The 25,791-nt window shown below is 42.3% G+C and overlaps 1 protein-coding gene across 5 annotated transcripts in view; it reads right to left on the bottom strand.

Annotated features, from left to right (window-relative positions):
* The window catches only part of LOC147032751 (DENN domain-containing protein 5B-like), a 95,090-nt gene that overhangs the window by 6,186 nt on the left and 63,113 nt on the right, over nt 1–25,791 (bottom strand). For 4 of the 5 annotated variants that reach the window (XM_085870612.1, XM_085870615.1, XM_085870614.1 and 1 more), the window contains 6 exons: nt 24,838–24,966; nt 17,303–17,424; nt 17,008–17,153; nt 14,575–14,693; nt 11,877–12,055; nt 6,129–6,211 (listed from right to left, as the gene is read on the bottom strand). In XM_085870612.1, coding sequence (XP_085726738.1) covers nt 6,129–6,211; nt 11,877–12,055; nt 14,575–14,693; nt 17,008–17,153; nt 17,303–17,424; nt 24,838–24,966 — 778 coding nt within the window. Of the gene's footprint in view, nt 1–5,689; nt 5,864–6,128; nt 6,212–11,876; nt 12,056–14,574; nt 14,694–17,007; nt 17,154–17,302; nt 17,425–24,837; nt 24,967–25,791 lie in introns of all 5 variants that reach the window. The other variant, XR_015055347.1, reaches the window with a different exon arrangement.

Raw genomic sequence — 25,791 nt, 5'->3', positions numbered from 1 at the left:
GTCCTGAATCTCAATGGTAAACAAGAATTTCAATTAAAACATTTATGGCTGGTCTACCACTTCACCAATGACATCATCCTTACAATCCTTTATTCCTCATTGCGAGTAGAATGAGAAGTGCCAAGTTTCAAATTTTTCGGATCAGCGGTTTGAGATTTAATTTTTTGTGTTGAATCCAAGATGGCTGCCATAACACATGATCCATGACATCACAATTATAATTAAAATATTCTCCATGGGGGATCGCTCCTGCACTGAAAATGTTGTGTCAATCGGAGGAGTGGTTGAAAAGAAAATATATGTTAATAAAAATAATATAGCAAAAAATGTTTTAAAAAGGCCAAAAAAGGGGTCAAATTATTTATTTATAATGGAGCAAGTGTATGGTGTTTGTATGTATGTATGTATGTATGAAAATATTAAATATATCCACTCTTCACCTATTGGTTGGACAGCTGATCTGACATCACTCAATTGTAACCTGAAATACTTAACCTAAAAGTACCCAGAGGACCAAAAGACCCCCAACACTTCCCACTCCCCCCCCCCAAACTGAGGACCCAAACAACCCCGAGGACTCAAACAAACCGAAGGACCTAAATGACCCTGAGGACCCAAAAGACCCAAACTACCCCAAAGACTCAAAAGACCGAAAATACCTCAAAGATCCAAAAGACCAAAAAGACCCTGAACACCAAAAATATCTAGAGGACCCAAAAGGCCCCGAAGACCCAGGGGATCCAAAAGACCTTGAGGACCCAAAAGACCACGAAGACCCAAAATACCTACATAACCATAAATTAAACTAGAGGAACCAAAAGACCCAACGGGACTATCCAGGACCCAATGAAATTCTGCACAGTGTAAAATGTATCTTCAGGTGCTTAACCACCCCTCCACCCCCCACAAATTCCAAGTTTTATCCCCCCCTCCCAACTCTGTCCTCTCTCTGCTGCCCCCTACCACCACACCCAAACTATGTGCACCCCTCCCCTTTTTCAAATCCTCAAACTCCCAACCCAATGCCCTCAACTCCCCCTCTCTCAAAAGCCACAAAAGCCTCGATTCCAACTCTGTCCCCTCTCTGCCCTCCCTCCCCAAAAGCCAACTGTCATCCCCTTCCCTTTCTTCTACAAGTCCTCAACTGCCCCAAACCCCAAGTACTCAACCCCCCTTTTAACCCCAAGTCCTCAAACCACCCCCCTTCCCAACATCTCAATTTCCCTCTTCCAACTCCATGCATCCACACCCCCAAACTCTCTGTCCTCCCCTCCCTATTTCTTCCTGTTCTTAACAACGTTACACAAAGATACAAAGGGAACTTTGGAGCATGGGAAGGCCATTCGGCCTATCATGACTGCGTTGTTCTTGTCCCGTTCGTTAAGAACAATGTTAAAAGTAAATATAGATGGAACGTTAAATTCACAATCACTTCCTACTTACTTCCCTTAATCCTTGCTACAATTCAGGACTGATGTTTGTTCGTCGTGCGACTTCTCCTGCAGGTCTGGGCCGATTACATCCCGACTTGCTACATAGGATCAGAATGACCCTAATCAATGTATTGGGGTGTTTTTATATTTGCCGGTGGTCTTGTGGGGGGGGGGAGGAGAGGGGATGCAAATTCTCCATGTAAATGTGTATGGTGTAGCATGCCTCAAGGTGGAGGAGGGTATTAAAAGTCTCCACCATTTACAGTGCAGTGAGGCGTTTTGAATAACTAGTACGTGCCCGTAAAAAAAAAAAAAAATAATAATAATAATAAAATTTAATGAATAAATATTCAAACCGCGAGCAACAAACAACAACCACACAGGCCGTTTCTTCGCTCTCGCGTGCCCGCACGTCCGTGGCCCGGAAGTTCGCATATTATTCGCAGTTACGATTATTCGCAATTTAGTTTTAATACCCAATTATTCAATTAGCGCCAACGTATTTTACCTTTTCACAATGTCGTGGCAAGGAAAAACACGGAGAAGAGAAGAGAGAGAAAAAAATTTACTTCCTGGTTCGGAGCATACCAGCACTCTGATGTTACCGAAATTTATACACCGTCTAATATGAAAACGATCATAACTTGGAGCATTGTGTTTATCTATAAATGCGCATAAGAAATTGAGAAATTAGAATACACGAAGTCATCACTATCCGGAAGTATGTTGTAACCTGTAATGGCGAACGCAGCTGAGCTTCCCTCCCCATCGGCCACGCCCACGCAACGTGTTTTGTCATTGGTTGGTAAATAAATGGCCATAACTTGGGAAGCACTTGTCCGATTAATATCAAACCTTGAAAAGCACATCCTCAGGTCCCCAGCAATATACCTGGCACGTTTCAATTAAATCGGACCAGTGGTTGTCGAGAAACAGCGGTCACACACACACAGACACAGACACAGACACACAGACACACATTGCTGGAATTATAGATAGATAAGCAGTTGGTATGTTTTTGCTTCATGCACGTAACCCGAGTTAACCGTCAGTTGCTTGTACACCGCCTAAAGGTATGCGTCAGAAGAATGTGGTGTATGTTTGGACCAAGACCACCGATAAGGCAGGTACTCTGCTAGTTGCAATAATAATAATAATAATAATAATAATTTAAACAAAATGATTAATTTGTCTTCTCCATATTCTCATAATAAAGTTTTTTTTTAAATTTGATGACAAAAGCTCAAATGTTAAGGCCAAAAACACAAAAAAAAGTTACGGCTTGGACAGACACACTCACACATACCAAAAAACCCCCACAAACACACAAAAGTGAATGCAAAACCCTGTCTTCTGCTGCATGGGGGAGGGCTAACAAGTCCCTGAAAAGGTTAGACTTGAAAACATTTGGAAAGGAGTCAATGAAGACCCAAAATAACATGAGGCAGATTTGATCCAACAATTGGAAAAGAAAAAGCAACACCTAAAATAAATGCCCCCAGTGATAATGGATGAAGAAGAAAAAAGAAAACCAGCAAAAAATGCCAAACTTTAAAAGCCCAGGCCCAGAGAGAGTTCCAAATTTCTGGCCAAAGCAACTTGATACTCTCCACAATCACTACGCTCGAGCATTCAACAAACTTATCCAAGGGGAGGAGGTAATGGATGAATGGCCCACAGAAGGTAACTACTCCTAACCTTCCTCATCCTTAAATCAGAGGAAACCCAACTACTTCACAAGCACAGAGCAACACCAACAAGATAAAAAACTTTTTACAGGAATCATCACAGAAATTATATTCCACCACCTAACGCGAGGAGGCGGCCTCGAGGCAGAACGAAGGGATGTAAAACAGGATGCTGTGGAACAATAGACCACTGACTACTAAACAAGGCCATATGTAAAAACTGTAAAACCAGAAGAATCAAATTATCCACAGCATAAGCTTTTGATAGTGTTCCATATTCATGGATGATACAATGCATTCATTGATGATACAATGCATTGATGATGATATTCATTGATGATACAATGCATCCATCCTAACAGCTTGCACAAGATCAACCACCAAATACTCAAACTGACAGAGAAAGCAATGGAGCTTTGGAATATCACATTGATGCTGCAACTCTCAGACGGAAATATCGAAATACCAGGAGTGAAGATACGTCGTGGGATCTTCCAGGGTGACAGCGTTTCACCCCTCCTGGTTTGCCTGGCCATGGACCCACTGAGCAACCTCATGGATACACCCTAACGTCCAATAAGAAAACTTCCAAAGAGACAGGATATGATGCATCTCCTGTACATGGATGATCGAAAACTATTTGCACCAAATAATGAAAAATTGGAAAAACAACTGAAATTGGTGAAAGGATACTCCGACAACATCCAAGTGGAATTTGGCCTTGATACGTGTGCCAAGTGCATATTTATACAAGGTAAATCAACCAAAAAGGACAACATAAAAATCGACCTCGATACAACACTAATACAGGATTCCAGACAACGGAGCATCAAACAAATACCTTGGAGTAGAAGAGGGCCACCAAATGTGTCACAAATGCACAAAACAATTGCCAAAGAATACTTGCGTAGAACGAGCCCGATCCTGAAAACGTACCTCGCCCCGAGAAACAAAATGAAAGCAGTCAACCAACTCGCAATAGCAGCATTCCAATACAACTGCGGAATAATAAAATGGCTAAAAATGGAAATCAACAAAGGAGACATCAAAACAAGGAAACTCCTCACTATCCACAAAATGTTCTACAAAAAAAAAAATCAGTGCATTCTGAGAATGTACCTGCCAAGACGAGAAGGAGGTAGCAGGCTGATGGAACTCAACCAAATGCAAAGAATAACACCTGTTGGACTGGCTGAATACATGAAAAGTTCAACAGACTACAGAATCCAATTTGCGTGCAAATACAAAGACAGCAAGCCAGAGAAGGTATCCCTAGCCCACCTCTCAAAAAATTTCCAAAGACAGGTGCAAATGGAAGATGTCACGCATGAAATTGAAACAGCAACGAATATAGTCCTAATGATAGTAAAAAAATAAATAAATAGTAAAAAAAAAAGACAAAAGAAAAATATAAAGTGAAATATCAACAGATACACACTGCCAACTGGGAGAATGATAGGAGAGCAGGAAGCCATAAGAAACAGTTGGACAGATTTGGCCGAGACAAAGGCTCATTGGAACGGTGAAGTAGGGGTCAGCTCAACTGGGATGGAGAACAAATCATTATTAATGCCCAAGACTGTGGATGCTGCGTGAAGGGCTTAAAGAAAATGAGAGCACTGAGCCAATCGGACAAGTGTAGGTTCTGCAAGGTAGAAACAAAGTACGAGCCACCTCCTAACGAGATGTAAAAAAAAAAACAAAAAAAAAAACTGATGTCAGAACAACTGTACACACAAAGACACAACAAGGTTTGGAGAGTAATCTACTGGCACACCTGGAAAAAACTTCAATATCCCAGTCCCAGAAAAACTCAAGGAAACGTGAACCAAAAACGATAATTGAGAACAAGGAAGTAACGCTCACATACAACCTGATGATCCCACAGAGCGTGAACATATAAAACAAAGCATTGGGACCGGATAACATACTTCGGAATGAAAAAAAAGAAAAGAAAAACCACATTACTAATTGAGGCATCAGTTCCCAGTGATTTTGGCCTAAACAATGCAGATATCAAGAAAATGACCAAACACAAAGACCTCAAAAATGAAGTGAAAAGATCCTGGAATCTGAAGAGCACCAAAATTGCACCTGTGTTCCAGAGATCTTAAAAACCATCCTTGGAGATATTAATACAAACAAACTGCAGTTGGAAGCTGTCCGGGGCTTAGTCACGATCCCGAAAAAAGAGTCCTCGGAACAAAACTTTGAGAACACCACAATTTCACAGCTTCGTCCATGAATTGCGACCCCACCCTGCCCCCTTACCGAAATGTGAAATGGAGGTGGATACTTCAAGACCTGAGAAGACTCTGTTCCACCTTCTGAAACCCACATATGGAGATAACAACCAACACATACACAATTTCTGGTCTCAAAAACTGCATCAGCTGCTGGCAGGTGACCAGGTTGATGGCATAGTACCACCCACCATTTTGATGTAATCAAGACCAGGTGTAACATAGGATGGGTGTGAGGCAGGGCATTCTACAGAGATGCAGAGGGTGTACACATGCACTTTACTGGAGGGGGAAAGAGTTCAAGAATCTTACAATTTTTGCATACCTCTTATATAGAGGCACATCCCAAACAAAGGATGATTCAACACAGGAAGCAAGCCAGGCGTTGGCTTGGGATGCTAAGGTACTCGGTTTGAGCTCCGTTGGCCACTGAATTAACACCAGGTGGGGTTGACTCAGCCTGTCATCCTTCCAAGGTCGGCGAATGAGCACCAGTGTACTGGTAAAAGGGGCACTGCATCAGCGGCATAACCGTGATCCCATCTAATGATGCAACCAGCAGCCACAAGGCTGCCCCATGAGTGTGTGTGTGCGTGTGTATAACACAAGAAGCAAATTCATTTCCAATAAAGTTCACTGAATGATGAAAAGGCTAATAAGGAAATAATAATAATAATAATAATAATAAAATAAATAATAAAAGCTACTGTAGTCACACAAAACAAGTTGCTACAGGCCCCAAATGTTGTTCTTTCAACACTCACCTCCCTCTCTGGCTTGTGAAAGTGCTTAACAAGACAATTAACAGCTTCTCCCACAGCTTCCTGTATCTGTCCTGTGTCTGGGCCTACAAAAAATGAAAAAGATCAGATTAATACAAACAATTTGATTTACATGACAAACACCAACAAATCAACGTAATAAAACATGATGTTACCAGAGATCAAAGCAGCCTTATGGGACATTTGGAAACGCAACCCCCATGCTTTTCTGAAGGCACAGCAAAACCATGACCCCTACGAGGGTACCAGGACCCCACTCACGGGGTCAATTAAATGGCTTTTAGTGCAAGAGTACGTGACGGAACCAAGCGATATTTTCTGCAAAAATTCTGCAACAGATTCTGCCAAGCACGGTGCACATCGGAGAAGAAGGAAAGGAGAAAGTACATTTTTCCTGGCAGAACTTGCTCTGGCCATGCTGACGATATGGCAGAGATAATGTGACTGATGGAGCATGAAAATAATTAGCAATATCAGAGGTTTTGCAGATTGCTGTGGCACGGAAGTGCATCTGGATGCTAAGAGTTTCAGAACATATTGTGGAAGGAAAACAGAAGTGCAAATGCAAGTCGAGATGGCGACGCCGTGATGTATATTCCGGTACGACACCTCGGCCGGATCACATCGCTCTGTCGATGCTTGCCCTCAAACTCTGAACACACCAAGCCATGGAAAGTGGAGTGGGGAAAGAAATACCCCCAACATCACCAGTGCTGTCCATTTCAGTGATGGACCTGAACGGATAAGTCGGCTCGTGCTGGCACATCACACCGACGCCGATTTCAGTGCTCGAGCACGACTCTCTCAGAGAGGTAAATTAACAGCAGCAGAATACAGTAAATGTAAAGCTGGAAATATCACAATTAGGAGGCCATCTGGAAATACAATCCTGTCAATAAATAGGCCAAGGTGCTGCAGTTCCAAGGATGGAATTAATTTACACAGAAATACACTCAAACTGATGATGGATTTGCACAGCTCCATCCATGTCTCTCCACCCTCTATCCTCCCCCAACCAACCAACCAACCTCCTTCCATTACTTCCATATTTTCCCAGCCTCTTTCACTTTTATTCACCCAATTCTCACAACTCCCACTCCCATGTATGTAATAGATTGACCGTCTTTTATTGCAGCTACTACGTATAAAGAATATAAACAATGCCTGCACGACTGACTATACATAGTGACGAATAGGAATCTGGAAATGCGATACAGAGACTGGGTGACAAGTCCACAGGAAGAGGAAAAGGCGAACAAAACAAGATTATTTTGGAGAATGGAAAGAGATGTTTGCTCAAAGCATATAAAAGAGTGACTGAAGATAACAGTCATCTACAATGCAGCACAATAAAGCAGGTGAGCCAAATCATGGCAATAATTGCATCATTCAACCCCTGACTTGGTAATGATGTATGCAAAATTGTGACAGAGGGTGGAGGGAAATGCACAGGGACAACAGGTGGATTCAACAGGCAATGGGATGAACAAACTGGACGAGGAGAAAGGAGAGATAAACAAAAAGTAACCTGAAAGTAAGAGGGGTGGGTGAGGAGAGAGTTCACCAGGATAGAAAAGATGACAGTTGGGGATGGAAGACATGAGATGGTGGTGCACTTTCAACTTGAGGTCCTGGGGTGGAATAGTGGGATTGGACTGCCTTCGAGGAGATTATTTCATAGGCATGAACAAAGAGGAACAGATGAGTGGAGGTAAACACAAAACTTGTATTTTTGAACAGTTCAACAGGAACAGGTTAATGAGAAGAATGTGTGCCTTGGAGAGACTGTGAAGGGCAGGGGGAGCAATATCAGAAGTAGAAAACAGAGACGCCACCAAACTGTGATTACAGAGCAGAAGGCCCTGTGCTTCTGCTTATTTTTGGATTCCAAAGCATCTAGAAAAAGCAGATGTAGAGTGGGGGCACAAACACACGTGGCAGGAGCATTTCTCCAGTGAATCATGGATGACGGCATTGTTGGCTTGAAAAGTTCAGATTTACCAAGGAAATACTTCGCACCATAAAGGATGCCCAGTACTACTGGCTATGGAGACCAGCTGTAACAATTGGTCTGCATAGGGCATGTTGGTGCTGATGGTGTGACTGAAGTTCAAGGGTCTGAACCTTTGGCAGCAGTTGATCATGGAAATAGATATCAGAGTTTGGTACTTGAACCTTCGAGAGTCTGGATCTCGATATATATAATCTCCCTCTCCCTCCCTCATCATTGGTTGGGACGCGGCTTTGCCGCTGATGCAGTGTCCCCCTTACCAGTACACTGGTACTCATTTTGCCGACCTCGGAAGGATGACAGGCTGAGTCAACCTCGGCCGCTGAATTAATACACACCACAATGGGGCTTGAACTCAGGACCCTAGGATCCCAAGCCGCCACCCTAACCACAAAGCCAACACCAGGCTACATTTGCCTGGATTAAAATACATGTTCCATGTGTTAAACCGGTGGCATCTGATCCTTTCCAGGTCAACAGAGAGGGAACTATCTGCTGCAGAGTGAGTGGTAATTGGTACAGTATGACATTATAGAATTCATTATCTGCAAAGAGAAGAGGCTTTCCAAGCGCAGCAGAGATTATCAATGTATATGAAGATTATATATATATATATATATATATACATATATATATATATATATATACATATATATATATACATATATATACATATATATATATATATATATATACATATACATATATACATATATATACATATATATATATATATATACATATACATATATATATATATACATATACATATATATATATATATATACACATATATATATATATATATACATATATATACATATACATACATATATATACATATATATACATATATATATATATATACATATATATATATATACATATATATATATACATATACATACATATATATATATACATATACATATATATATATATACATATATATATATATATATATATATATATACATATATACATATATATATATATATATATACACATATATATATATATATATACATATATATACATATATATACATATATATATATATATACATACATATATACATATATATATATACATATACATACATATATATATGTATATATGTATGTATATATATATATATATATATATATATATATATGTATATATATATATATATATATATATATATATATACATATATATATATACATATATATATATATATATATATATGTCTATGAAGATGCTGCCTTGGGACACAACAGCCTCTTCATGAAGAGGAAATTAAAGGATTTTGTTGTGAGCTATTTGATGAATATACGAGTCCAGCAAGCCAGGAAGTAATTAAAACAAAAGGAAAAGGATGGATTTTTTCACAAGATGATTATTTAGTTCATAACCTCTGTCACTGAAGGTGGACAGAGGTTATGTATTCACCCCTGTTGGGCCGAATGTCAGTCTGTGAGTAAGATACAGCATCTCAAAAAGTTATTGATAAATTCAGATGAAAGTTGGACAAATTGGGTGTGTGACAAGTACCAACTGATTACATTTTGGTGAAGATCTAGATCTGATAATTTTTTTAATTCTTCACCATTAAGAGATAGGGCCAAAACAATATATAGCACAATATCTCAGGAGGTTGTGGAATGATTATAATAAAACGAGGTGGATGAGATGGGAAGGTGACAAGAACAAGTTGATTGGATTTTTGGTTAAGGTCTGGATGTAGATCCAGCCTATCAGTGGGATACAAATCGTAAACTGTTCAGCCTGGTAGAGGCATGCGTTCTCCCGAGTGTCGTTATACTTTATTCAAGCGATACGATTAATGTAGCTAGCTGTCTAGTTCAAATAAAAATAAGACCAACAAAATACATTTCGCAAAACTCTCATGGAAGGATTTTATCTATTTCTTGCTCATGAGAGAGAGAGACTTCATGAAACAGTTGCACGTAAGATGTCATAGGTAACCGAGCATTGAGTATAAATACAGCAGGGGCTCCTTTTGACTTAAACCATCCCGTTTAGAGTATTACCTACCGACAACAACTGCTTTTCAAGAAAGTAGCCAACCAATGTTTTTGCAAAAAGGTCAAAAGACTAGGAGAGGTAATTGGGGGTGGGGGAAACTTTGGTCTATAGGAGAAAACATAACATTACAAAATCATGCACAAAATAGTTTTGAGTAGGAAGCGTCAAAAACTATCCAGATCTGCGAGGCATTTGGAATATAAATTTGAGCAGAGTGCGGAATTTTTCTCATTGGTCTTTCACGATGTCTATTAAAGCAAAAAGTGCTGGTCGGCTTCTCAATTGTTGGAATTTCTTCAAAGACAATGAACGGATAGGCATCACATTGAGACCAGAAGCATCACCTGGTGACGAGACCGGGTGGGTCAGGCATATTATCCAACCCTAACTGTCCCCCTTATACTGCTGCTTTCAGCTACAATTGAACCCACAACTTCCAGAATCCCTGTTCAATGTCCTCACCAATAGGTCATGACTGTACCCATATGCTCATCTCCCAAAACAAATTTCCAAGCGAAGCCATCGTGCTCGTGCTCTTTTGAATTCAATTTCCTGTTGTATCCTGTGTCAAAAAGATTGCAATTTTGTTCTAATTATGTAAATGTGAAATTTGACATAAGAAATTCTTCATTTATTACAACTTCAGCACCAATTGTGTTACAGATTGTTGATTTGAAGAATAAAATCATACAAGGCAAAATTTTGTATCACAAAAGGGAGTGGCAGTACAACATTGCTTTCAGCCCGATATATTGTTGCTTACAGAGATGACATCATATGTATTTTGGTTGGCTGAGCATGTGTCGTACTTTTAGGATCATGGTTCAATTTACGAATGATTATAATACCATTGAATACTATTATAAGCTTGTAATGATTGCAAAATTACACTCGAGTCTCATGTCCTTTTCTTGCATGTTATACAGTGCCTATTTGGAAGATAAATTTGAGCAGAGTTTGCGGCATTTTTCTTGATTGGTCTTTCACGATGTCTATTAAAGCAAAAAAGTGAAAGTAGACACAACCTTTCAAATTTTTCACCTTTTGTTGCCTTATAGCCTGGAATTAAATTTCATTAAATCAAACTCTTTTTCACCTTTATTTACACATCATAATCCACAACTTCCAAGTGATAAAAACATATTCTACAAATTTCAAAAGAATCAATTAAAAATACAAAACTAGAAAATCTTTGTTGGATAAGTTAATGAAATAAAATTTCATTCCAGGCTACAAGGCAACAAAAGGTGAAAAATTTGAAAGGAAATGTAGACTTTCTATAGGAACTGTAAAATCGAACAAACAATTTCAAATGGACACCTCGCCACCAGAAGATAATTTAAATTTCATCAGATGTGGCAATAAATGTGAATTGTTGCTCCCCAGCTTGCTGGCTCCATCACAGAAAACGTTGTTTGCATTTTTGCCACCTTTATCCCTACCCCGTTTAGAATCCCATGCAGGCACGGGCAATTTGCTAGTAATTATAAATAACTCTGCATTTAATCAAAGTACAAGCAGGCACTGTGAATACAAAGTGTTGAAGAAAACCTTGGAATGTTTGAAGGTTTTTTTGTTTTTTTTTAATTGTTAAACAATTATCTGAAAAGCTAAATACACAAATGTATTGACATTGCATCCCAGGTATTATCACTGTGACTCATTTGACAGTTGCTAAGGCTTCTTACGCTGCTTGTTTGGTCCTGAAAAGCTGATTTTCCGTGGAATGTTTGGTGCTTGCAGTGATGTTCTATAACTTGATCTCTGCCCATCCTCAGGTAGGCTGTGCACCAAACGCTCTCCCACCAAAATCCTCTCCAAACTTCCGTCATCCACTCCACGGCCAAGCCACCTTCCACAGGGAAACCTGCACATAACACAATCAATCACCCATTACAGACATCAATCATGCATGTTTTATTACTTACTGTTTGCTCAAGAACAGACGATACTTCATCTACATCGTACAATACATTTTCATTGACTCTCAGTTCTCAGTGTGTGTGTATATATATTGTTACGAATTTGGAATGCGATTGCACACAACATACAGGTTCCTTTAGTCAGCTATGTCAATAAGTGCTTGTTCCCTAGATAGCTCACCTTCCATTGTTTAAATGTTCAGAAAATCAATTAGACGCGCTGAGGATCGATTTAATAGTTAGGGAACGAACAATGGAGACATCCCTCCCCCTCTTCTGTGAAGAGCAAGAAGAACCCTGCCGTCCCGTGACTCATGATGTCAACAACTCCCTTCCACCCGTGGCTGAGCGGGGGATGGAGCACGAGGGCATGAGTCATGAGTCACACCGGGAGAAGGATAAGAGGAGATCTTTTTTGTTCGTGTGCAGGAGTTGGAGTAGTAAGCTTTTTGTTTCGGCAGAGAGTAGTCGTTCAGCAGACCTTCGGGTCCTGTTTGGCTTGGGTTAGGGTTGAGGCCTTCGGAAGCTTTTTGCTTCGGCTGCAGCCTGGTTCGGGAGGTGGCTTTTTGCTTTGGTGGTTCAGTGAGCTTCGGCTTCTGTTTGGCTCGGGAGAGGTTTTTGCTTCGGGCTGCTTTGTTTTGGAAGGATGTTGAGCCGGTTGCTCGGATCGAGCTGCGAATGGTGGCTTCTTCTTCTTCTTCTTGGTTCATGGACTTCTTTGTTCTCCATTTTGGTTCCCGGGTTGGTGCGACTCATCGACCTCTTCTTGGAGGTGGATCCTCAGGGAAGCGACGCATCGACGGGAAGGATCGGCGCCTCGTCTCACCGGCATGTGTTGAGAAGCGCGGGAGGATTCGCGGGAGCTCGGGAAGGATCGCAGCTCGCGGCGATTGGGTCCAACTCGCTCTCGCTGGAGCCCGGGTCCGAGCAACTTGAAAACCACACGAGGTGGAGAGGTTCGAGATAGGTTCTGAGTTTCAGCTCACCTGTCCTCCGAGCTGGAGCTCGTTATTAAAGGCCTCGTTTCTTGGGTGTGTGTGTGTGTGTGTGTGTGTGTGTGTGTGTGTGTGTGTGTGTGTGTGTGTGTGTGTGTGTGTGTGTGTGTGTGTGTGTGTGTGTGTGTGTGTGCGTACGTGTATCCGTTTAATAAGTAGGAACTGCTGTTAAGTGCAAATGACTGTACATAATAAGTAGACGGTTGTAGTTCTTTTGTTGCTTGTATAATTGCATACATGTTTTGCCTTGTTTAATTGCATAAGTGCTTTATTATAATAAATGTCCTTGTGTGAATGTAAACCTGTTCATTGCGTCCTCTTCCCTTAATTGAACTGCCCCATCTTGCACTCGGAATACAGTTGGTTTTTAAATAGCCGGTAAAGTGATCGGGTCCAACGGGACTGCGTGATAATACCCCGCTCGGTTATCCCAAAAGGAAGCCAGCTGCTTCAGCGGCTCGTTTCCAAGCGGTCCCGTTGAGGTACAATCTCTCGGTAACCGAGCCGCGCGAATAATTAGGTAAATCGAAGATTTGGCGATCGGACCCTGTAGCGCTGGTAGAGTGCGGACAAGGTTGTGGTGTGGTTAAAAACACACCCGTGGCTGGTTTCTGGCGTTGATCCGGAAAGCCGCGACTAGATTGTCCGATCGGTGGGCGAAGCGGCCGCTATTGTCTAGACGCGGTCGCTCGCACGCCGACGGGCGGGAAATCTACAACAATATATACATATATGAATAAATGTTTGGTAGTACAAAATTTAAAAATAGCAGAAAAAAGAACAGACATTGTCGAAGCTTTTCGTCTTGCAGCTCATCAGGACACACGCAAGAATACCGGATATGCAGACACAAAATGAAACAATTTATTTGTTTTGACCATTGTGGATTGGTTCTTTGGACTGTAACTGACACGAACATACACATGCATCATGGCCTTGAGGTACCAAGGGAACCCCATTTTTTGATGGATCCAAGTCAGAACAGATGCAGTCTTTGCACAAACTCTTTTTGTTTGTAAAGAACAGGAGCTCGTGTGTGTATACATGTGGCTTCAAGAACACATAAATGTGCTTCAGTATGCGCACGAGCCACAATCTGTAATCGTTCGGCGTGATCCTTCCGGAGGTGCTGACCAATGGCAGAATCAATTTGAGCAGGCATTGTTGTTGGGTTCTTACTTGTACGGGATGGTTGTGTACAACCAGTCTCCAAGTTGTTCCGAACAATGTTATTTACGAATTTCAGCGCCGGTGTGATGCCAGGTACGCAAGTCGCACATCACTCATACTGGAGGATCGGATAAAGCAGCACATTCCATTGGCAATCCAGAACAACTACCAATTGTCTGAAGTTTGACATGCATGAGAATGGTATGCAAGCAAGCCCTTCTAAATATCCACCTTGCATGAATAAGCACTCTTCATCTAACCCTTCCCTTCAGATTCCCACACTCACGTGATCGTCTCACCTGTATGTGTGGCTGGTTATTTCATTTCTCACAAGAATACAGTCCACCAGCCACTTTGATAGCAGCCCTGCATTGTCATGTCCAATTTGAAGTGTTGTCAGCTTTCCCAGGTTTTGACACTTGCACACCAAAAACAAACATGTCAACACACTTGACTTCAAGTTCACAAACTATCCGACATAACACTCGCAACGGCTGCCATAAATGTCGAGGCAATGGTGATTATCTGTTTTATCAATTGCGAGGTCATGAGAAACTATAACAGCCAAATTATTATTCATAAACTACTGGAGAAGTGGACATTTCCATGCGATAAAACTTTCCTGCTGAGTGAAATGGAAACGTGTTTGCAAGTCTTTTATTTTGTGGACTGGGCACAAGACACACGACAATCTCAATGATGTTAACCATGTGGCACCCCAGCAAAAATTTAGATGGTTATAAAATAACGTGAAACGTCACTGGAAATGAGAGAAACGGGCATCGAAACAAACTTTATTATTAGAACGGCACTCGGTAGAGCGCATACCTCCGACAAGCTGATTAGTTTAGGTTTTGTATCCCACTGGAAGGCCGGATTTGCATCCGGTCCTAAACCAAAATGTAATCGGCTTTTCTTTTCATCTCCCCAGCTCATCCACCAAGTTTTGTCATAACCAGTTCACAACGTTTTGAGATATCATGCTACACTGTATATCGTTTTTAGCCTCATCACTCAATGGTGAAGAATCACTTTAAAAATCTCAGATCCAGATTGGGATCTTCACCAAAATCAAATAAAGTCATCCTTATCAAACAAGCAACCTGTCCACCAAGTTTCATATGAATCCATCGATAACTTTGAGATATCCTGCTCACAGACAAACAGGATTGAAAATATAACTTGCATCTACCTTCGGTGGCAGAGGTAATAAACAAAGTTTTATGAACCCGGTGTAAACGTGATGCATCGTAGAGGTATAAGCAGGCACTGCATTGATACAAGTACCAAAGTTAACAGTGCTATCAGATCGAGACTTGCGATTTTGAATGCATGATGCACTTGTGGCATTCACTTTTCTTGTACCAAGTGGCTGCAGCCATGGAAGCTTAAGCATGCATGGATCACATACGAGCACGAGGCGAGGCGACACGTATAGATCATATTTCTCGGGAATGATGGTTCACAGATACGTGTGTGTGTGTGTGTGTGTGTGTGTGCGTGCGCACGGTTAGCAGTAGCACTGCGCAGAACCAATTAAATATGAACCGCAAAATTCAATAGGAAAGTACAGTACAGCACATCAAATCAATAATTAATTGAATGCAGAGATTAGTAAATGCACGGTCTCCTGGAGTATTGGATATTTTTATTCATTCCAATTACCGGCCTTAGCATCGGTGTCTCCACAAGCTGGTACAGGACTTTCGCCTGTACTGTACAAACTTGCAATACTTCCTCGTTAGCGGCATGGAGAGATGCTTCAGATGCATCAAGCCTGCTTTAACCAAGCTTGCAGGTTTTGGAAAACGATGAAGTTCATCCACTCTTAAAATGTGCTTCGTTATTTGAAGCTGATTTCATTGCTGAATTTTGGACGCCGAAGTGCAAGACTGTAGTTGCGAACCGTGTATACCTATGCTACACGTGCTGGCCAAACGCATTGCTTGAAACCCACTTCGGTGTGATTGGTAACTGTATGCATATGGCACATGCATTTCTTGTGGGAACTGGCACTGTAATCTCTCCAAAAAAATACACTCGAGCGGGTTTGACGGTCAGCTCGGATACAAAACTTGATGCAACCGAGTGTTAATCAACCTTCGCGACTATGAAAAGTAAAAACAGAATTTAAATTGAACTTAAAATAACCGCGCGAAGCCGTGTTGAACTCAGCGGACCTCGTGTTGCCCGATAAACAGGGCCAGACGACAGAGGTAACGAGAAACTAGTTGTTCAAATTAAATCTTCTTAATAATCCCTATGAAACCCATTATGCATTATAGCCGTCCGATGCTTCCTTATAGTCCATTCGACCAATCGGTCATTTTGCACTTGATGACCCTGTAACCTTGACCCCGAGGAGAAAATGCGAAAAAGGGCTCAGATGATCTATGGAGAGCAACTAGTATTATATTATCATCGTGTCAAGTTAGAACTCAATCGGCCGATACGTCTAGAAGTAGAGAGAAAAATAAAAACTGTTGACAGACCGAAAGACAGACGGATCTGAGGACATCTAACGGTTATATTAGGTCAGCGAGCTGACCTAAAAAGGCAAATATATTCACACATTGTTAAATTCATGCTTCTCCATTGTGGAGTAAAATGCATGAAAATTGATATGGCATGAAAATTTCCACTTTTACAGTGCTTTCAAAAAAAAAATTTACCAAATTTGGTATATCATGATTGCAAAATAAAAATGTAGTGGTACTACAGAAACATCTCACCTCAAAGGTCATTTGCAGAACATTTTTTGGAACCTTTAGCACTCCCGTGTCACCTAGCTCTCCAGAAAGACAAATCCAAGCGTTGGCTGTTGTCACAGAGCCCCCGAGTTTCTTACTCGGAATTATAAGAACACGGTAAGGCATCGCTGCACACCAGGAGGGATCTTACATCATTTTAAGATAAAACAATGTGGTGTTGTAAAAACAGATTTATCAAAACATTTGTTATTCCTGTCAATAATCATCAAACACTCACAAACTATTCGTGAAATACTGCCAAAGGATCACCACTCACACATCGAGGAGAAAGCGTTTGTGAAGCACGAGTACTCCACTGTGGTAAAGGATAAGAGGTGATATAGAAACTGTTCTTTCTCATCTTCGCAGCGTAGGAATGCATATCGCTTGTAAAGTTTCCTGGAGATTACACAAAGTCACACATGGTTGGTCATTAAGCAACACCAAATGATTTAACAAAGCTTTATATGCAGCCTCTAATCCAATCCAACTATCCATCTAAAGAAATTTAAAATAGGATCACTGTGGACCTGTAGCTTATCTGGGCCCTAGCCTAATGTTGCAACCCGAATCTGGTATCATTCTGACTGGTGGGTCTGGAAAAGAAGTTTTTCGAAGGAATTTATGGGATCGCTATTTTAACACGCTATAACCCAGTCACGTGCTTGACATGACCTCTACAATTTATCAGGACCCTGTCCTGAGGTTGTAACCAAAATTCGGTAGCATTGTGACTGGTGGGTTTGGAGAGGAAGATTTTTGAAGGAATCTACGTGATTTTCCCAAAAATTGATTAAGGCGGCCATTTTGACACACTTCCGGTCAGGTGATTGGCATGACCTTCACAATTTAACATCCCTACCCTGGACTAATATTGTAACCCAAATTTGGTAGCATTCTGACTGGTGGATCAGGAGATGATGATTTTGGAAGGAATTTGCAGGACTGCCATTTTGACACACTTCCGTTTATGTGATCGGCATGACCTCTGCAATTTAGCATCAGAACCCTGTACTTATGTTGCCTCCCAAATTTGGTAGCATTCTGACTGGTGGGTCTGAAAATTTTTGAAGGAATTTATGCGATTTTCCCAAAAATTGAGTCAGCCATTTTGACACACTTCCGGTCATATGATCGGCATGACCTTCACAATTTAATATCCCTACCTTGGCCTAATGTTGTAACTCAAATCTGGTATCATTTTGACTGATGGGTATGGAGAGGATGTTTGAAGAAATTTACTAAGTCGGCCATTTTGACCTACTTAAAGTCATGTGACCGGAACGAGCTTTGCAATTCCTGTTACCAGTCAGGAGAGGAACGTTGCTGCAAAATTTCAGCCTGATCGGCCAAGCGATTTGGCCGGAGAAGTCAAAAAGTAGACGGACGGACAATGCGCGATGACAACACTTTATCAGGAATGTAAATTCCAGATAAGCAGAAAATGCTGTAGTTTTTTTCATCCTTAAACCACTTTCTTCAAAGCAAAGTAATATTCTCAAGGAAAAACGTTTCAAATAACAAGAGAAGCACAGATTGTGGGTACATGTTGGACAAAGTAAAAATAAATCGATACAAACCTAAATTTAATTCATACATTGTCTCTTGATAGATCTGCCATGTAATGCATTGTATAATCATTTATCTATAATTCCAGCAGTGTGTGTGTGCGTGTGTGCGTGTGCGTGTGCGTGTGCGTGTGCGTGTGCGACCGCCGTTTCTCGACAACCACTGGTCCGATCTAATTTAAACTTGCCAGGAATATTGCGGGGGACACGCGGATGTGCCTTTTCAAGGTTTCATATTAATCGGAGAAGCGGTTCCCAAGTTACAGCCATTTATGTCAACCAATGACAGGACACGGTGCTATGACGTCACGAAAGACGTCACAATTGTTCCTTTTTTTCATGTACGGGCACGCACCAGTCTATCTATAATTCCAGCAATGTGTGTGTGTGTGTGTGTGTGTGTGTGTGTGTGTGTGTGTGTGTGTGTGTGTGTGTGTGTGTGTGTGTGTGTGTGTGTGTGTGTGTGTGTGACCGTTTCTCGACAACCACTGGTCTGATCTGATTGAAACTTGCCAGGAATATTTCTGGGGACACGTGGATGTGCCTTTTCAAGGATTGATATTAATCGGACGAGCGGTTCCCAAGTTACGGCCATTTATTTGCCGACCAATGACAGGACACGGTGCTATGACATCATATTGACGTCAATTTTTTTTTTTGCATGATTGACGTCACAATTCTTCTTCTTCTTCTTCGCTTGAAATGACGTCACAATTGACGCTGGGGACCTGAGTATGTGCCTTTTCAAGGTTTGATATCATTCTTCTTCATCCGTTTCAGCTGTTTCCCAAGGTTTGAAAGCTGTTTTTTTCCCAAGGTTTGAATTAATTGTTCAAATTATTAATTAATCCCAAGGTTTGAATTTTCCCAAGGGAAACGGCTGTTTCCCAAGGGTTTGAAAGCTGTTTTTTCCCAAGGTTTGAATTAATTGTTCAAATTATTCATTAATCCCAAGGTTAATTAATCCCAAACTTGCCAGGTATATTGCTGGGGACACGTGGATGTGCCTATTCAAGGATTGATATTAATCGGACGAGCGGTTCCCAAATTATGGCCATTTATTTACCAAACCAATGACAGGACACGGTGCTATGGCATCACGATTGACGTCACAATTGTTTAAATTTTTTTTTTTTTTTGCACGTACGGCCACGCACATACGGGCACACACGTACAGGCACGCACGTACGGGCACGGGAGAGCGAAGGAACAGCCTGTGTGTTTATCGTTTCTGGCATGCGGTTTGAAAGTTTTTTTTTTTTTTGTTTGGCACGTACGGCCACACACATATGGGCACGCATGTACAGCCATGCACGTACGGGCACACACGTACCGGCATGCAAAAGCGAAGGAACAGACTGTGCATTAGTTTCTGGCACACGTTTGAAAGTTTTTTTTTTGCACGTACGGCCACGCACGTACGGGCACACACATACCGGCACACGAGAGCGAAGGAACGGCCTGTGTGGTTGTTGCTTCTGGCTCGCGGTTTGAAATTATGATTTTTTTTTTTTGCATGTATGGCCACACACGAACGGGCACGCACATACGGGTCTGTGTGTCTGTGTGTCTGTCTGTGTGTCTGTCTGCGACCGCTGTTTCTCGACAACCACTGGTCCGATCTAATTGAAACTTGCCAGGTATATTGCTGGGGCCCTGTGGATGTGCCTTTTCAAGGTTTGATATTAATCGGACAAGTGGTTCCCAAGTTACGGCCATTTATTTGCCAACCAATGATAGGACACAGTGCTATGACATCACGAATGACGTAATAAATCCTCTATTTTTTTTGCACGATTGACGTTGCAATTCTTCTTCTTCTTCGTTTGATAAGACGTCACAATTGACACTGGGGACCTGAGTATGTTTCCCAGGTGTTTCCCAAGTTATGGCCATTTATCATATGGTTGGCCCGATCTAATTGAAACAATGCCCCAATCCAGTCGTCGTTTACGAGAGCGAAGGAACGAAGCTGCACGTATGGGCACGCACCTACGGGACCGCGCCTATGGGCCCGCACATACTAGTTCAATAAATCAGTACAAAAGTCTCATCTATACTAGTGTGTGTGTGTGTGTGTGTGTGTGTGTGTGTGTGTGTGTGTGTGTGTGTGTGTGTGTGTGTGTGTGTGTGTGTGTGTGTGTCCTCCATAAGTCCAAAACCATGAAGCCTGACAGCCTGAAACTTTACATGCATATGAAGAAAACTCCAAGGAAGTGCAAAAGTGAAAATTTGGTGCTTGGCTTAATTTAAACACCCCTTTGAAGATAAATAACAGCCTTATTTAATTATATCCTTCATCAGGTGATCCTCGGTCACCGCTCTCCTTGGGGTCTCAAGGTGTATCCTGGTTAACCTCACTGGGGCCTGAAGCTACCACGTTTTTTGGCCTTTCCACCACTCTCCCTCTCCCCACTTTCTTCTTCCCTCCCCACTTTCCTCTTCCATCCCTCTTAATCCCCTACCCTTCCCAATCTATTGAAGGGACTGTAGCATGTACGACCCAGATTCAGAGTGGGCCGACCAGTGAGGTGCAAATGTCGCTGCATGCATGCATGCAGGAAGACCTTTGTCAGGTAGACAGTGTGGGTTTTAAATTCTCCCACCTGTTGAGCTGTTGAGTTCAAATCCTGTTGAGCCTGTAGGTGTTAAATTTAAATAAAAAAAATGACCGTTGGCCGAGGCCTCTGGATTGGATGGGTTGGAAGTGATGCTTTGGTGTCGGACTTTGTCCAATGGGGTTCGGGGGAGTGCTCGTCACACTCCACACATTTCGATTTACCCGACGATCACATCACGTGCTTTCTGGTTAAATGGTTCGCATTAGCAGGAAAAATCGTCTGGATGGAACAGGCATATGATTACTCTTTGCAGATTATGTGGTTTCCGTGCGAGACATAATCTGCGGCGATGCTCACCATTGAACAGCATAGTACGAATGGGACACTGTCTGTCTGATCTGGTTTTCAAAACGTTGAGACACTTTTACCTTTCCAAGATAGACATAGGTATACTGGACATTTACCAGGTTTGATTATAACATTCTTTGGTGGGTTCAGGAATTTGTGGATGTGGATGTATATATATATATATATATATATATATATATATATATATATATATATATATATACACACATATACATACATACATATATTTATTTTGATTATCTGTTCAGGATCCCCATGATCAAGAACAATAGTCTTGATGGTCTCAATTTCAGCATGGAGTACATCTTTCTTGCTCTATTGACCAAGATACCAATCAATCCACTCTTGTATAGAGAGGAACTGTAAGAGTCCAACCTAATATACTGTTACGGCTGTGGAAATTAACAGGACACCATAAAGGATATCCCCAAGATCAGTTATGTCGATAAGTCTGTGTTCAGATAGATTTCCCCACCGATGTCTAAAGGAATTATTCGTATAACCGGGCTGTGAATCTTCAGTTAGCCGTTTTTCTTTTGCCATCATTATTTTGGACCAACCGCTCACAACAACCACCTCCACCACCAACATCGCTCCCATCAACCGCTTCACAACAACCACCTCCACCACCAACACCTTCACCACAACCACAACCGCATTTCCACCTCGGCACATGGTTGCGAGAAGCCTGGCATTCATCGGGGGAAAACGGACGACGGCCCCACTCCCCCCAACGACGGATCCAGCGAGTGGATTCTCAACACGTGCGGAAAAGACGAAAGCTATGGAAAACACAAAAGAAAGGCCCCGATTCGGCGAGGAAAACGCCCTTCTTCTGGAAGTTTCCCGCGTGTGCTGGAAGAGGGGGGGCAGAAGGGAGGGGCGAGGAGCCGTGGAGATAAAAGGGCGCGCTGAACGCAAGGTCGGGGGCTGCTGGAGGTTGTAGAGGTGTGAGGAGGAGAGGAAAGAGTGTCGTGTCGGAGTTGTGGGCAGTTGTGTGGAGCCTTTGGTCACCGAGTCGTCTGGAGTCTATGCAGTCGGTGAGGAGCTGGAGAGAGAGGAGCGCATCGGAGCCAAGGCGCACGGCCTGCCGGACCGTGCCTAACCGTGGGCCGCGGGAGAAGGGACATCGAGGGTCACCCTTGCGAGTCACCACGAGGGACAAGGTAGCCAGCCTGGTCTCTCAGAGCCTTTGCGGTCTACACTGCTCCGTGTTTATAAAGACCCCAAGGGGTCCAGTCTACCCCCGTCTGTCCTGGGGTTTTTCCTTGCATGAACGTTGTGGCGCCATGTCTTTAAGTAGAACTGTTAAATGTGTACATAATAGATAAACGGTAGTAGCTCTTTAGCATTGCTCGTGGTTTGTCCCTTACATGTTACATAATTGCATGCGTGCTTTTGTTTTTGCCTTTGTTGATTACAAACTGCATGCGTGTCTTGCCTAGCTTGATTACATGACTGCATATGTGCCACTTATTCAATAAATGTGCTTGTTTAAATGTTAACCCGTTCGTTGCGTCCTTTTCCCGAATTGAACTGCCATTCTGCGTTCGGAATATAGTTGGTTTTTAAATAGCCGATAAAGTGATCGGGTCCAACGGGGCTGCGCGATAAATACCCCGCTCGGTTATCCCAAAACGAAGCGAGCTGCTTAAGCGGCTCGTTTCCGAGCGGCCCCGTTGAGGTACAGACTCTCGGTAGTCTGCCCGCGCGATTAATTAGGTATATCGACGATTGACCCTGTAGCACATGGGTAGAGTGTTGACTAGGCTGTGGTGTGCTTAAACTACACCCGTGGCTGGTTTTCGGCGTTCATCCGGAAACCCGCGACTGGATTGCACGTTCGGTGGGCGAAGCGGCCGCTATTGGTTAAACGCGGTCGTTCGCACGCCGTGGGCGAGAATCCACAACAATACTGTCCGGTAAAAGTAGACTTTCGGTAGACTGTGGTTTTATAAGCGTCGGCCGATTTGACGACTAAGACGTTCAAGAAGGGAAGCATGCTGGAGCGTTCCATCTCCAAGGTGAACTCAAGAGATGGATGGAGAGAGTTCAGGTACTCTAAGAAGACTTTACATGCTAAGGTTGACTCAAAGACAGCAAAGATGTCATCCACGTTCCGATAATAGAAAGAAGGGGGTTGAACTCCAGGATGTGGATCTGCAAAAGCACGTTTTTCACAGTAACCTACAAAGATGTTTGCAAAGACAGGAGGGCCGAGAGGGGATCCCATCGCCACTCCATCCATCTGAGTATACACTGAATCATTGAAACTGAACTCAACAGAATGGGTCGCCATATTCATTAATTCAATGAAGACAGACTCAGAGACCGGTGGAGGTTGTCAAGTCAACATGATACAGAAGTTGCGTGCAGATTTCGATCACTTCTCTCAGTGGGACATTCGTGAGTAGACTGGCTATATCATTTGAGCACATTGTGGAATTCTCGTTGAGGTGTGTGACGGACTGTATGGCATCGGCGAAGGTGAAGGAATCCGCAATTACATGTTCTGAGACACTGTGCAGTGCTGGCTGCAATAGTTCGCATAACCATCTGGTGAATTCATACTGTGCAGAGCCAGTCATTGAAAGGATCGGCCATAGAGGAACACTACCTTTATGAGTCTTTGGCAGACCATACATCGTCAGTCTTTGCGATCCGACAGGTCTAATTGTTGTAAATCTCCTTAGAGAGGTCTCCTCCTTTGCAGAGTTGCAATAGTCTTTTGGTGACCCGTTCTGTTTGTGTGTTTTCATTCATGGAATGGTGTTTGTGTATTTGTTTGTCATGGTATTCCTACTGCAGTTCTGGCCTAATTACATCCAGACTTGTTACAGATCATTGTAACCCCAATTAATGTATAGGTGTGGTTTTTTTTTTAATCTTTGCTGGTGGTCTTGGGGAGGGGAGGGGTGGATGAGGGGAGGGGTGGGGATAAGGGGGGGGGATGCAAATTCTCGATGTCAATGTGTATCATGTAGCGCCGCCTCCAAATAGGGAAGGGTATTACAAGTCTCCACCATTTACAGTGCAGTATTCCTGTCCTGACGATTTCTAGTGCAGTCAGGTGTTTTGAATTAAAAGCAGTAGGCATGTTTTTGCTTCATGCATGTAATCCAGGTAATTTATTTTTCCTGTACAGAGCTGTTAATTGCCGATATACCACCCAAATAAAGGTATGTGTCAGAAGAACGTATCGCATGCTTGGAACAAGATCCCCCGTATGGTGGGTACTCTGCTAGCTCAGGATGATATCATTGCTAGTTTAGTGGAACAATCTGTGTGCTCGATAATAAATATTCTTCACATACTTGGTGAGATCTTGGTCAGACAGAAGTTGTTTGAGGTGGTATGAAAGAGCTTTCTTCTCCATAGCCAGTCTTGTCCAGGCCCGTGCACGCCCAACATCTGTACGGATCTCACTCATGTTCTGAATGTGCCTAAAATACAAAATATACATTTTTTTTTTTTATCATAATCTCAAAGCATCTTCTTTAGCAATTTTCATCGCACAACTTTGACAATTACACATTTAAAAATGTAGACATTTAATTTTAATTCTATGGTAGATAATCACAAAAACACAAAGTGAAGAAATAGATGCAGATTGAGGAGGGAGGAGAAAGTGCGGTGGAGGAGTGGGGAGGGGGGGGCAACAATAATGTGGGAAGCATGGGTGAATGACGAGCACTATACGGTTGGCACTATTCGCAAAAAGCGCATGCGAAACTGTTCGTACAGAATCAACAGTAAAAAGGTATTCGATAAACTTGGAGATGTCACTTTATGTAGACCAAGCGAATAATTGCACAAGAAATGCTGCTCGATGTCATTATGTAATTAAGTAGGGAAATGTAGCTTAAGGAATGTCCTATTTAAATGTGCATCATACAAAGTGTGTGGCATGGTAATAATTAATTGGGGTTTAAGGTTAAGATATCATACGTCCAACCTTCTATAATACCTGGGTAACACGCCGAGGTGGGTGCATGGCAACATTCAGGAAGGGGAAAGGAGTGAAAGGGGGCTTATCCTGTTGAAAGAGAGGAGGGGCTTTGAAAGGGGCCACGTTATCCAGAGACGAGTGGAGGAGTTTGATGCCTCCTGAGGAGAGGAGTTTCGGATCGTGTCCTGGTTCTGCGAGGTGCAGGGAGAGTAGGTTGGCTGGAGGGTGCGGGGAGAGTTTTTGGCGCTCCTGAGAGGAACGGTTCGCGTGCTCATGTTCCTGCCTCGTCTTGTTCATCACCTGCTGCATTGCCTGCTTC

Source organism: Eptatretus burgeri, chromosome 2, assembly GCF_056783735.1.
Source record: "Eptatretus burgeri isolate ZD-2024b chromosome 2, Ebu_testis_v1, whole genome shotgun sequence".
Lineage (NCBI taxonomy): Eukaryota > Metazoa > Chordata > Myxini > Myxiniformes > Myxinidae > Eptatretus > Eptatretus burgeri.
Note: the sequence above shows the minus strand (reverse complement) of the source record. Positions and strands in the feature narration are given on the sequence as shown.